Genomic DNA, 14,840 nt, shown 5'->3' with positions numbered 1-14,840 from the left:
ACTAGATGCTTGAAGATAATAGAAATGCAGCATCAGAAACTCAGTGAAGCCTACAGAAACAAAGATGGTGTGGCACCAAAACTCCAATGCTCATGCTACCATTTTGCATCGGTCCTGTCCTAGTAACGCAAAAAGACCAACACGCCAGTAAAAATGTCCTTTAAACTACTTTGGGTTGATTGCAAATGCCTGGTCTATTAGATCCTAAATGGGACATCTGGGTAACAATTTGTGGTCATTGTCAAGAAGTTAGAGCTCTGCATCCACTACCTACTCTCAAAGCCAGCGTCTGCATTCCTAACATTCTAACTACACTTCATCAGTCACCTTACATTTTCATTATAGCAAATAGCCAGTCGATGGCAAATTATTCTATTTTTTAACTTCAAAATGCCTCCTTGTCCACATCCTTTCTTTCCTGCCATCACAGATGTGGGTCTTCTCCTATTGTACCAGACTCTCTCTACCTTAAAAGAACCATTCAATCTTGCCACTAAGTTTTGGGGTTGTATATTTTCCCCCTCTCACTGAGGTCAGCCCCACCCTGGTGGCTTCCAGGACCACAAAAGATGTTTTCCTTAGGACACACAGAGGAATATTATTTTTCTTACTCTTATTTCCTAGCTTATCCTTTTACTAGTGTTTTACTAATTTAAAATCAATGGGTCTACCTCTAATGTCCAATTACCATCTTTTCACTAGATCTTTCTTACGTCTGAAATATGCTTCTTGATGGACCCAGCTCACCAAGCACACTCTCTTGACTAAAGAAACTCCTCATATCAACCTTCTCCAAGAATTATTTAAAGGAAAGAGGTAGTATTCTCCCAAATTTACTCCAGCTAAATGTTTTACATTTTCTCTTCAGCCAATTCACAGCATAATTGCTTAATCCTTTTTATCTTATAGATGTATTATCTATGTTTACACTATGATGATTTATTATCCTGAGATAATGTTTTTTTAAATATATTTTTCTTTGAAAGTTTTGTCTGCCTTAAACAGGATGGCCTTTGCAGACCGCCCAAGACAAAGGGTGCATAAACACTTTTTTTTTTCCTTATGGACAGCAGGAACACAAAACCTACCTGCCCATGCTTTTGCTGAGGGGCCATCCCATGAAGCATTTCAGGATGTGATGAGGTCTTGAGATCAGTCCCCTGTGTTTTGGGACGCACTACATCAGAGACCAGACTGGAAGAGATTGCTAGAGACTTGGGCCGGACAGCTGCGGTGCCAATCCCCCCTGGGGGGCCTTGTTCAACTTTTCTGCTTGTAGCCTCATCTTCCCCTTCAGAGTCCACAATAAGGACATATTCAGCTTTGAAGAGGTCACTTTGCTGCATTCCTTGAAGTTTGTTTGCTTCAAATTCTCTTTCTTGTAAAATCGTTCCACTGACTTCTGAAGGACAAGTCAATGTCGCTTGGTCTGTCTCTTGTTGGCTCCCAGCATTCAAGGTCAAGTAGTCATTGGATTTAGACTGTAATAGATGTAGAGAGATAAAAGCATTGACGTTAGTTTAATAAATGCTTCCTTTTTGGCATGTACACTGAAAAGCTTAACCTCCTTATATTTTCAAAAATATATTAAATTAGGTTGACATAAGAAAGAGATTGGGTTGAAGTTAGCAGTTTATTTTTACTAGCCCACTAGCCCACCTGTTTTTCCTGGTCTAAGCCCAAACAATTTTGGGGTAGTAATCAACATCAACAAGGAAACCTAACTGTTTTCAAGTAAGTCATGATACGACATTTTAAAGCGAGAGAAGGAGAGAGCAATGTTTTCTGTGAAGACATTTTGTGAAACAAATGGGGATTGGGCAAGGGTTTAGTTCATGGTGAAGCAACCTGTATATCCTTTAAAAGCCAAGAGAGGAAGGAAATCCCCATTGAAAGGTTCTAAAATAATACAAAATCTCTCTAAAAATCTGAAAGGAAAAATAAAATTGGGCAAAATGCATAGTCAGACAAAACAATCTAAGTTAATTAGGGAGAACTCACAAATAGAACACCAAAAAAGAAGATGTAGATATTTTTAGTACAAAGCATCTTTCACTGTTTTATTTTGGATTTGTAATTCTCAGTCTTTTCCCATCCAATTTTCTGTGAATACATATGTTTACGAGACCAGGATCAGGATAGCTTTATCAAGCTACCAAACTTCTTTTTCTAAAACTATGACAGCCATGTATACTAAGATTGTGTTTAAAAGACCCAATGTCAATTTTCTTATTTTTATAATTACACTGTGGTTACTATTATTCTTTTCTCTGTAGCTTTTCTGTAAGGCTAAAATTATTTCAAAATAGAAAGTTAAGCCACTAAATGAAAATAAGCTAACAATTTCAACTCTGGTGGTCAATTTAATGTGTCCTGTGTGTGCATGTATTGTATGTATGAAGACAGAAGTCAAATCACTGATTAAATATAACTAAAAAGTTGATTTTATACACCCATCCCACATTATTCAGCTGATAATGAGGATATAGTCAGGATAAAACACAAATTGCCTCTGATTAAAATTTCTCTGCCCATCTTTCCCTATTTACTCTGATATTGTTTTCATTGTATTTATCACTACATGGATTTTATTACATACTTTTTTCATTTTTTTCATTGCCTGCATTCCCAATAACAAGTAAGCTATATGAATTGTCTTTATTCAGTTGGAATCCAATCACCAAGAGAATAACATACGTTCAGTAAACAGTTGCTAAGAATATAAATGAATGAGGAATTACACTATTTTAATGTTGAACTGTCTAAGAGATAGAGTGAAAAATCTTTTAAACATGTGGTTGTATATATATCATTGCAATCAGCAGATAAATATTATCATCTTAGGAAGCTCTGGAGGCTTGCAACCAAGGTTGGTTTCTGTAGCTACAGTCTCACACCACTCATAAGGCCTAATTACAAAGGATCTCATTAATATTATGTAAATGAGTGCTGTAGGAAAGAAACTATCTAGAAGTGCCATATATAGTATTCATGGCCCCATTAGTTTTTGAAATAAGATAGCAGCATTGAAAACCCCAGGATCATGGAAATATTACTACTTTCTAGATAAGATGTTTTCTTGTAGACAAGGTGAATCTGATTATTTTACCCCTTTCTAATTGTGTCAAGAATAACACAAAGTTGCCCTAATCTCATTTTATTTATAAGTAAGCAATGTTAAAACACATTTTAAAGAGAAAAACATTTTTACTCAAAATTTTGTTATTCTAACACAAGTTATTTTCAAGTTTTTTAAATTTGTTTAATTTCACTTCCCATCTTGGTCTCATTTTAGATAGGTACAATCAAGATATGAACACAGTATTATATCACCTAATATTGTAAGGTTAACATTTTCCATGGAATTATCTAATTACCATCAGTATAACTTTGTCAAAGTGATGTACTATTATATTCTTAATTTTTCTGATTGTTAGATATTAGGCTTTTTTTATTTTTCCCTAATTATTTTCCTACATAACATTTTTCTTCTTTTGTAATATTTCCTTGGGATACTTTTCAAAGAGTTAGATTATTGAAAGGTTATAAACAGTTTTATAACTATAGATAAAGTATTTCCACCAAAATTGTATAAATTTACAAAACCAGCAGCAAAGTGTAAGCATGCCAATATTTCCACAACTTTCCCAACATCAGGTATTACATTTTTTAATGTTGCTAATTCATTACCTGTAAATAATAATATCTCACTGTTTTGTCTTATATTTTCTTTTGAGATAAATTTAAACATTTTTAAATTTTGTTTTTATTTTCTTAAGAAACATTTAAGAGAAGGTGCCAGGAGGCAGAATTTGTCATGTCAATAGCAAACAATAGGATGTCAAACTGAAAAAAATTGAAGATAATGCGTTAGAGAGAACATGCAATTTGATAACATTTATGCTTCTGTTGCATTATTATATTTTTAGTCAAACTTAGAGTCACAGTTACCTTAATTTAAGCACAGGAAATATATACAAATTTCCAAGGCATCATTATCGAAAATTTAATATAATTGTTTGAAATAAAAAAAGAATAAAAATAATCCTACCCTATTTACAGTTTCTGGACTCTTATCACTTGATTCTTCTGGAATTTTAACAAGGAATTTAGAGGTGTCAGCCAACTGAGTATGGGTTGGTAGTCTTCTGACAGTGGGGACAAATGTGAAGATCAGAGGTTTGGCTTCAGAACCACCAGCAGAGACCTATGAGACATGTAGTTAATTAGACTTTCAGCCTTGTCAAAGGTTTATCTTGACTTTATTCTCCATATGACATGATATTTATCTCATTTATTTTGATGAATTGCCTATTGTCCTGTGATCATGTATATGGCTGCCAAAGTAAACACCTATAAAAATAGTCATAATGAATCAGAATCTTTTTTATGATACTATTTGCCGGAGAAAACAATACCACCCAGGGAAGATCCTGTTGTAGGGGATGGCATAAAACAGCAGGTTGGCAAGCTGATCAGCTGGAATCTCATAGAGCATTTCTGCCTCAGTGAGGTCATCACAAACTCATCATCTGTTCTGTTTCAAAACTGGCTTTCATCCATCTAACCCTGGGTTAGCAGGTTCAATTTATTAACTCATAATCAGTAAGCATGCAAGAAAATTCCCACATTTACCGTTAACAAGAATGCCAAAATACAAATTTAAAGTTGAAAGTATGCCTATCAGAATACCAATGCTACTCTTAAAGATATACCTTCTCCTTCATTTATTCTTCACTTTTTCAAAAATAATTGTATGAAGTATTTGCTGTGTGACAGGTACTCAGGAGGTAGGAAAACAACGGTAAACAGGAAACAGTCAGTAGGCTACTCACAAGCAGAAAAAAGATAAGCACAGACTACTAAGAGAACAGTGATGAAGGGTGCCTACCCAACCCATGAAGCGTCATAATAGGTAGCACCTGAAATTTAAGTCCAGGTGAAAAGGAGGCTAGGGAGATCCCAAGCTGAGAAAAGGAGATGAGTGGAAGCACGGAAAGTAGCAGCAGTGGAGAGTGTATCAGGCTTGGACTTTGTTCCGTTAACATTGTTGATTGAAAAATGACATAGTCGTATTAGAATTGTAGATAGATAAAATCTAGTTTTAAAAGTCACAAGCCAGCCGGGCGCGGTGGCTCACGCCTGTAATCCCAGCACTTTGGGAGGCCGAGGTGGGCAGATCACCTGAGATCAGGGGTTTGAAACCAGCCTGGCTAACATGGTGAAACCCCGTCTCTATTAAAAATACAAAAAAATGAGCCGGGCATGGTGGCAGGCGCCTGTAGTCCCAGCTACTAGGGAGGCTGAGGCAGGAGAATGGCGTGAACCCGGGAGGCGGAGCTTGCAGTGAGCGGAGATCAGGCCACTGCACTCCAGCCTGGGCGACAGAGCGAGACCCCGTCTCAAAAAAAAAAAGAAGTCGCAAGCCTAGACACAAGAATAAAAAGCCAACAGCATAAGTTGAGGACTAAATGGAAAGGGAGAAAGAGAAGATAGTACTGTAGATTTCTCTTTTAAGAAGTTTGCATGAGAAGTAAAAAGAGAGGTTGAGAGTAATTAGAGAGCAAATTAGAGTCAACAGGGTGCTTTTGTTTGTCCTATAATAAACTTGAACATATCTATATACTAGGGAATGGGTGAGAGTAGAGAAGGAAAGGGGAGCAAAACCCTGAAGGAAGCAGGTGAAATAAGTTACAGCAACAACGAAATGAACATGCTTTCCTTTGAGACTGGAGAAAATAGACTAAGATGTAGAAGAGCTCACAAACGTGGTAAAGTGTTGGAAATGGAAAGAGTGGGAAGGTGATGAGAACCATTTTTGTTGTAGATAAAACTATGTATTTATCACGTACAACATGATGTTTTGAAATATATATACTTTTGGAATAGTTAAATCTAGTTAATTAACAAATACAGTTCCTCACGTAATTATCATTTTTTTGGTGAGAACACTTAACATCTATTATCTTTGCATTTTTCAAGAATACAATATACTGTCATTAACTATAGTCACCATTAACTATAAGTCACAATAGATCTTGTGAACTTATTTCTTCTATCTAACTGTAATTATATATATTTTGACCAACATCTCCTCAAGTCCCCTCCCTCCTACCGACCACAGCCTCTGGTAACCACTATTTTACTCTTTACTTCTATTAGATCAACTTTTTAAAATTCTACATATGAGTGAGATCATGCAGTATTTGTCTTTCTATAACTGGCTTATTCCACTTAACATAACATCCTCCATGTTCATCTGTGTTGTTGCAAATGACAGAATTCCATTCTTTTCATAGCTGAATAGTATTCCATTGTGTATATGTACTACATTTTCTCTATCCATTCATCTATTGATAGAAACCTAGTTTAATTCTATATCTTAGTTACTGTGGATACTGCTGTAATAACATAAGAGTGCAGATATCTCTTCCATATACTTATTTTATTTCGTTTGGCTATATGCCCAGTAATGGGATTGCTAGATCATATGGTAGTTGTATTTTTAATATTTTGAGGAACCTCCGTACCATTTCCACAATGAATGTACCAATGAACACTCTCACTAACTGTGTGTAAGTGTTCCCTTTTTTTACATTCTCACCAACACTTATGCTTTGTTTTTCTGATAATAGCCATTCTAACAGGAGGGAGGTAATATCTCACTGTTTTCACTGGCATTTTCCTGATGATTAGCAACAATGAGCATCTTTTTCGTTATGAGCATCATTTTCATTCATACCTATTGGTCATATACCTGTTGGCCATTTGTGTGTCTTCTTTTGAGAGATGTCTATTCAGATGTATTGCCCATTTTTTAATTGGATTGTTGTCTTGCTATTGAGTTGTTTGAGGTTTTTTTTAATATTTTTTGGTTACTAACCCTTTATCAGATGTATAATTTACAAATATTTTTTCCCATTCTGTAGGTTGTCTCCTCACTCTGTTGATTGTTTCCCTTGCTGTACAGAAGCTTTTTAGTTCGCTAAAATCCTATTTATCTATTTTTGCTTTTTTTGCCTATACTTTTGAAGTCATATCCAAAAAATTATTGCACAGACAAATGTCATAGAACTTTCCCGCTATGTTTTCTTCTAGCAGTTTCATAGTTTCTGGTCTTACATTTAAGTCTTTAAAACGTTTTGTATATGGTTAAAGACAGAGGTCCAGTTTCATTCTTCTGTATGTGGATATCCATTTTCCCAATACCACTTATTGAAGAGGCTGACTTTTCCCCATTGTGTGTTCTTGGCACTTTTATCAAACATCAGTTGGCTGTAAGTGTGTGGATTTATTTCTGGACTCTCAGCTGGAACTCTCAGTTCCATTGGTCCATGTGTTAGTTTTTATGCCAGCATCATGCTATTTTGGTTACTATAGCTTTGTAGTAGTATACTGTGAATTCAGGCAGTGTGATCCCTCCAGCTTTGTTCTTGTTGCTCAAATTGCTTTGGTTATTCAGGCTCTTGTGTAGTTCCATAAGAATTTTATTATGTTTTAATTCTGTGAAGAATGTCATTGGTATTTTGATAGGAGTTGCATTGAATCTGTAGATCACTTTGGGTGTTAGAGACATTTTAACAACACTTATTCTTCCAATTCATGAACACAGTATATCTTTCCATTTATTTGTGCCTTTCTCAATTTCTTTCATCAATGATTTTTGTTGTTGTTGTTGTTGTTGTTGTTGTTGTTTTGAGACGGAGTCTCATTCTGTCACCCAGGCTAGAGTGCAGTGGCACGATCTCGGCTCACTGCAAGCTCCACCTCCCGGGTTCATGCCATTCTCCTGCCTCAGCTTCTCGAGTAGCTGGACTACAGGCGCCCACCATCATGCCCGGCTAATTTTTTGTATTTTTAGTAGAGACGGTGTTTCACCGTGTTAGCCAGGATGGTGTCGATCTCCTGATCTCGTGATCTGCCCATCTCGGCCTCCCAAAGTGCTGAGATTACAGGCGTGAGCCACCGTACCCGGCCCTAAAATTTTTTATATATAAGATCCTGTCATCTGCAAACAAGGTCAATTTAAATGCTTCCTTTCCAAATTGGATGCCTTTTATCTCTTTCTTTTGCCTAATTGCTCTGGCTAGGACTTCCAGTCCTAGGAGGAATAGCAATAGTGAGAGTGGGCCGGGCACGGTGGCTCACGCCTGTAATCCCAGCACTTTGGGAGGCCGAGGTGGGTGGATCACAAGGTCAGGAGATTGAGACTATCCTGGCTAACATGGTGAAACCCCTTCTCTACTAAAAATACAAAAAATTAGCCAGGCGTGGTGGCGGGTGCCTGTAGTCCCAGCTACTTGGGAGGCTGAGGCAGGAGAATGGCATGAACCTGGGAGGCAGAGGTTGCGGTGAGCCTAGACCGGCCACTGCACTCCAGCCTGGGTGACAGAGCCAGACTCCATCTCAAAAAAAAAAAAAAAAAAAAAAAAGACAGAAATAGAGTGGCATCCTTGTCTTTTTTCCAATCTTACAGTAAAACCTTTCAGCTTTTCCCCATTCAATATGTTAGCTATGGATTTGTCACATAGGGCCTTTATCATGTTGAGGTACATTCTGTCTATACCTAATTTGTTGAGAGTTTTTATCATGAAGGAATGTTAAATTTTGTCAAATGCTTTTCTGCATCTATTGAAATAATCATACATTTTATGTTTTTAATTCAGTTAATGTGATGTATCAGATTTATGGATTTGCATATTTTGTTGAACCATCCTTGCTTCCCTGAGATAAATCCCACTTGATCTTGGTAAATAATCTTTTTAATGTGCTCTTGAATTCAGTTTACTAGCACTTCATTGAAATTTTTGCACATATGTTCATCAGGAATATTGGCCTGTAGCTTTCTTTTCTTGTTGTGTTGTTGTCTGGTTTTGGCATCAGGGTAATGCTAGTCTCATAGAATGAGGTTGGAAGTATTCCTTCCTCCTTAATATTTTTGGAATAGTTAGAGGAGAATTGGTCTTAGTTCTTCTTTAAATGTTTGGTAGGATTCAGCAGTGAAGCCATCAGGTCCGGGCCTTTCTTCAGTGAGAGATATTTTATTGCTGATTCAACTTTCTTACTCATGACTGTTCTGTTCAGATTTTCTATTCTTCATAATTCATTCTCAGTAGGTTGTATGTGTCCAAGAGTTTATCCATTTCTGGAAGCTTATCCAATTTGTTGGTATATAATTATTTACAGTAGTGTTCTATGATACTTTGTATTTCTGTGGTATAAATTATAATGTCTCCCTTTTATTCTCTGATTCTATTTATTTGTCTAAAGATTTGTCAAATTTATCTTTCCAAAAACCAATTCTTTATGGAGCAATCACTCTTGATATAATTAATTTTCATGATAAAATCAGTCCCTTCTTGTCAGAGTAACACTGCCCTGCCACCTCCATTCCCATCAGAAGAAATATGGCATGCCCTGGCAAGTCTCTCACTCCCTCTCCCTTCAATCCCTGCCACCTTTCTATGCCTTGAACTGCTCAGACCTTATGACCTTATGAGCATGCCTTTTAACCCAGTTCATGTCAGTGCCCATGATAAATCCTAGGCTCTGTATCATCCCTCCATTAGTGTTTGCTATGCACATTCCTAGTTTTGTTCCCATCTTGCACCCTGCTCCAACTCTCAAAACCTTTTCACTGTATACCTTCTGGAATTCAGTGAGCAATTAAAAAAACCTACATATCTGTATCTTATTTTCAAAATACTCCCTTCACTTTCTAGTTATAACTAAAACATGGTTCTCTCTGAAGGACTCTATTTCAATGATAAATGTTTTCTCTCACACTCCTGCACCACTGGGCCTGTAAGTAAAATAGGTGTCCTCCTTGCTTATCTTTACTGCTTCCAGACTATTCTTCTTTCTTGTCTAAAAACTTCTGGCTTTGAATCTCATGTCATCAGTCTATACCCTTCACAATCTCTATTAGTTGCAGTCATCTTCCCACACCCGTATTAAATGCTTCTTTCCTTAAAGATTCAGTTTCTAGTTCAATGCCACTCTTCTTAACCCAATGCTTTGTATAATACCCAGTATTATATCCCAATGGGTAATTTTTATAATATTGTATTTCTTTGACCTCTATTCTTCCTTGCCTCTTACATCCCTAGCCTAGCCCAATAGCTGCAAACCTTCCGTAATTTGTTTCTTCATTCTCTGACCATCACTTTTTATCTCTCCATACCATCCCCTTAGTAGTCCAACTCTAATATTTTTTAACTCCACCATGATTTAAATCTACTGATTCTTCCACCATTATTTTCCTACATTTGTCTTCTTAACCAGCTTCAAAAACCAAGTTGACCACAGTTACTCTTTTGGATACCCCTCAAATCCCTTGTCCTCCTTTATATCATCATCCTGTTTGAGTACATTACAGCCCTCACTAAATCTAACCCCCTACCTACTCTATTTCTGCACCAGGAAGGTAAACATGCCTGGGGGAAACCACACAACCACACCTACTGGTCTCACTTCATATTTACCACTCTGAGCCTCAAGAAGGCTTTTCAATGCTGCCCAACAATTGTACTGTACTTCCATAGCCCATTCACTCTTCCACTGGCCTAGAAAACTCTTTCACACTTTTTCCCCTTTCTTCAAACCTCTAACATCTCTCCCACATTCTCACTTGGAGCTGATGACTTTGTTTCCTATTTCGTTAAGACAATGGAAGCAATCAGAAAAGAATTGTCAAGGCCCCCAACACCACATTTATTCACACATCTGCATCTCTGCCCTTTTTTATGGCCTTCAGTCCTACTACTATGCTCCTAGTAAAACCAACCCTCACTTTAATACTTTGCCTTCTACTTACTTTCATTTATTCAATGAGGTCTTATTAAATGCCTACTAAATGCTAGGCACTATTCTAGGGGTTGGTGTCATAACAGTGAACAAAAATCCCTACCCTCATGGAGTTTATATTCTAGTGGAGGGAAACAGACAGTAGATAAATAAATACACAACATACGTAGTACTATTTTCATAAATGCTACGAAGACTTGCTATAAGTCTATTGCAAGAACCCATAGGAGAAAAACTGATGAGTTGAATGCAGTTTGCTGCAGTAATAGTGCTAAGAAGTGTTAAGATTCTGGCTACATTTTAAAGAAAGAACTTAAAATTTGTTGAAAAATTGGAGGTGGAATATGAGAGATACACAAAAATCAAGATGGGTAGAAAAATTTTGAACTGAATAACTGCAAGAAATGAGATATTATTCACTGAAATGGGGAAGACAATAGTTGAAGCTGGTTTGAGAATAAAGATCAAATTTTGTGTGCCCAATATACATCCAAGTGGAAATGTGAGTATGTGAGTCAAGTTTACAGGAAATTCTGTGCTGGGGATAAAATTACTAGGGTTGTTAACCCATAGATGATATTTAAAACCAGGAGACTAGATGAGATCAATAAAGATGTAAACATAAATAGAAAAAGAAGAGGCTTAAGGCTGAACCCTACAGACTCTAACATTGAGTGATCCACCAGCTGAGGAAGAACTAGCCAAGGTGGCCTGGGAGTTTTAAGGAAGATTTTAAAAGGCTGAAACATCACTGACGGTAGTGGGAAAGAGGGCTGACCAGAAACAAAATTTCTCACAGTCTACACTGAGGATCCAGTCCAAATATAAATCCAGGAACAGTGAGGCAATTTGCTAGGCTGTTTGATAGTCTCTAAAGGAATGCTTTGCTGGTTTTGGCAGGACGTGGCAAGTATAAGGAAATTAAGGGTACTGGTGAGAATAGAGCAAATGATTGACCATGGAGTTCAGTTTGTATAGGTAAGGAGGAAGAACCCTCAAGTTGAAGGAACTAGAGGTCTCTGTGCTCAGGAAACAGAGTTGATAGAATGACGACTGTTTGAGAGAATGGATGGGGTCATAATATGATATGAGAGTTTATTAATTTAATAATTAGAAGTATGATAATTCCAGATGATTCTAAATTCCAGGCTTTGGCATTAAGACTGAGTATACGAAAGGAAGGGCACTGAGCTTGTGAAGATCAAGGAACTGTGAGACAAGAATGTTGACAGGGTTTTAAAAACTTTTAATTTTCAATATTCTTTTTGCCTTTAAAGATATGTGTCATTATTTCCTCATTGTAGCCATGTCAAAATTCCTGGGTGACACCTTATCATCAAAAAGTAATAAATCAGTGCTTTATTTTGTAGGAAGGAACACTAGATCCCTTGTGAGATTTAAGGAGCTCACTTGTCTATCAACAATACGTAATACAACAGACTTTCTAGATGTATTATCTTCTAGGGCAGTTTCATCACATGACTAATCTCATCGATATCATGATAGAAAGGAGAGTGGTTTTGGCAAGGAAATTACTGAAGTAGTTCAAATAATCCATCCCATAATTTCATTTGAGTAGGAAATAAATAAAGATAATCCTTTAGGAGTAAAGAGGTGAAATTGCAACTTTGTCCCCAGGTTCTGTAACTAGGCCTTCCCTTATCTTGCCATGTCATGACTATAGGTCTATCTTATGTTCCATCCAAATAAAATTTTAAAAATAATATATGAAAGACCTCATTATATATAACCCCATGGTTACAAAATACATATAACCATTATAAGCAGTAAGTAGCTTTACCTTCTAAAGCGTATATAATGACAAAAATTTACTTCTTCACACACCTTGCACAGTTTGTGTAATTCAACGCTACTTAAGTACCTAAGATACAAATACAGCTCCACAACTGGTATGTCACATGCTATGAACTTTTTAAAAATTGACAGGTATAACTTTCAGTGAATAAAGTAGAAACAAAGTATGAACGAAAACTGATGCTTCAATGAATAAGGTATGCTTTTACAACAGTACTGTCTAAAAAATTTCTAAACATAACCACATGCTGACAATAGAGGCAACTGAAAAGAAGAAAACCTATTTCTTTCTAATTTATTGTTATATTTTCCTAAAGAAACATCTATATCCTACATAAAATTTCCTCACCAGTGTAGGGAAACAATTTTTTTTTATTTTAGTTGAACCAATACGTGATGTTATTCCAGAAAACACAGAAACAGGAAATCTAATAAAACTAAAGACTTATTCATCTTCCTGGGTCACTGTTGGAGAATAACGAGATCAGAGATAAATTCCTGTCCACATACATATCTTCAGAAGAATAATCACAAAAAAGGCAATCATTTGGTATTCGCTTTTAAGCTAACAGTACAATATTAGCTCCTTTCACCGCCTTTACCTAGCATCCTTAACTTACCAAGGATCTAATACTCATTTGCAAGGAATTTCAGTTGGAAAAGAATTTGAAATTACACTAACTATGCAATGCAACATTCAGATAAAGAGCCACATGTTAGCCAGTAGACTATTTAATCCCTTGTTTAGGAGAGAACAAAAAAATATTTGCTGTTTACTGCATACTGTGGCTAAGTTCCAATGTAGCCTAAGAATGAATTGCTATGGTGATGAAAAATCATTTTCCACACAAAGCAGCAACAAATGCATGTTAACAGCATTGCACTTGTTAATTGCCAATTAACACTTTCAGTTGTCAATGTTATTTAAATATCTTAGTTTCTATCCTTGGGAAACTATTTTAGGCATAGAAATATGAGATAAAAGGATTAAAATCTTTTTCCAAATACACTTTGAAATGCTCAGAATCTCTAAGAACATCATCTTCTCACCGGATAGCCTAATAATTTGAGAAACTGTTTTCCCGCATGCCACGCAGGCTAACAGCTCCTTTGCTCAGTTTTGGGCTGTAATGCCTTCCTTTCTTATATTTCCCTAAAAGTTCCCTTCCTTCAGATGTTGACACCCACACTCGCAGATGGCCTCTAGCCTCCTGTTAAGGCATTACAGGGTGTCTTAGCATTATCACTGTGCCAAGGGCAATCCTGAGCATTTTCTTTGCCCAATGAGCAGTTTTGTCTTTATCAGCTCGCCCTTTTCTCTAAGTGAAGATAGCATTTCATTTCAATATACATACAAATTTATCTTCACTGGGCAGCTCTCCCTCACATCCTTGCAGCAAATACCACCAGCACCGTACATTGCTTTTAAAAGTTACTGAAAGCATTAAGCGAAGACTTCCTTTTACCTGGGGTGTGGTCTGAATGCTCCCTGATAAGATGCACGAGGTCATTTGGAAGTAATTGTTCCCGCAGTCACTCAGAAGCCCCTGTTCTGAAAGCATTGATTCATCACATAAGGGAGCGAGCAAACCAATGACTGAGGTGGGAAGGGAGCCTCATACTAAAACAACACACACACACTCATGCAGAAAGAAGAAATTCTAAAAAGAGGTAAAGCAGAGTCATTCCAAAATTGAGGAATTGTGTCAGCTCCGAAGAGTAGATTTCTGTTTTGACAATATTTAGATTTGGAACATCATGAGAGGTCATACTAACTGCTGAAATGGAATCAGTAGAAGTGAAAAAAAAAAAAAAGAAAAAGAAAAAAAGCCACTGATATGTGTTTGCCCTCTTTTCTTTTCATGCATGTATTCCAATTATATATTCTGTGAAAAGAAGAGAAAAGCCAGATTGTGCAGCAATGAGAAGCTGATTGAAGGGCACTAGCATCTGCCAATCTCAATAATCAGTTGGTCACGCTCATAGAGAACATTTAGAGGTATAAATACATGGCAACACTGTGTCTAAATAAAGAACTAGAAAACACACAGTTATTTCAAAATATCAGTAACTTTATCTTTAGTATATAAATTGTAAGCAACAATACAGGAGCATCTGTAGTGACTGAAGTTATGTTATTAACAAAATCACCTCTAAAATAAAGCTTGGAATCAAATCCTTGTCAAAACAAAATTCCATTCCAAGGTTCCTGGAAGACA

The 14,840-nt window shown here is 36.6% G+C and overlaps 1 protein-coding gene across 2 annotated transcripts in view; it reads right to left on the bottom strand.

Moving 5' to 3' along the window:
- The window catches only part of MLIP (muscular LMNA interacting protein), a 245,615-nt gene that overhangs the window by 137,623 nt on the left and 93,152 nt on the right, over positions 1-14,840 (bottom strand). The window contains exons 1-3 of one of the 2 annotated variants that reach the window (XM_002817019.5): positions 14,088-14,183; positions 4,052-4,207; positions 1,089-1,481 (exon numbers count right to left, since the gene is read on the bottom strand). In XM_002817019.5, coding sequence (XP_002817065.3) covers positions 1,089-1,481; positions 4,052-4,207; positions 14,088-14,183 — 645 coding nt within the window. Of the gene's footprint in view, positions 1-1,088; positions 1,482-4,051; positions 4,208-14,087; positions 14,184-14,840 lie in introns of those variants that run through there. The other variant, XM_024248555.3, reaches the window with a different exon arrangement.

This window comes from Pongo abelii, chromosome 5, assembly GCF_028885655.2.
Source record: "Pongo abelii isolate AG06213 chromosome 5, NHGRI_mPonAbe1-v2.0_pri, whole genome shotgun sequence".
NCBI classification, from domain to species: Eukaryota; Metazoa; Chordata; class Mammalia; order Primates; family Hominidae; genus Pongo; species Pongo abelii.
This window is presented reverse-complemented; position numbering and strand designations above follow the sequence as displayed.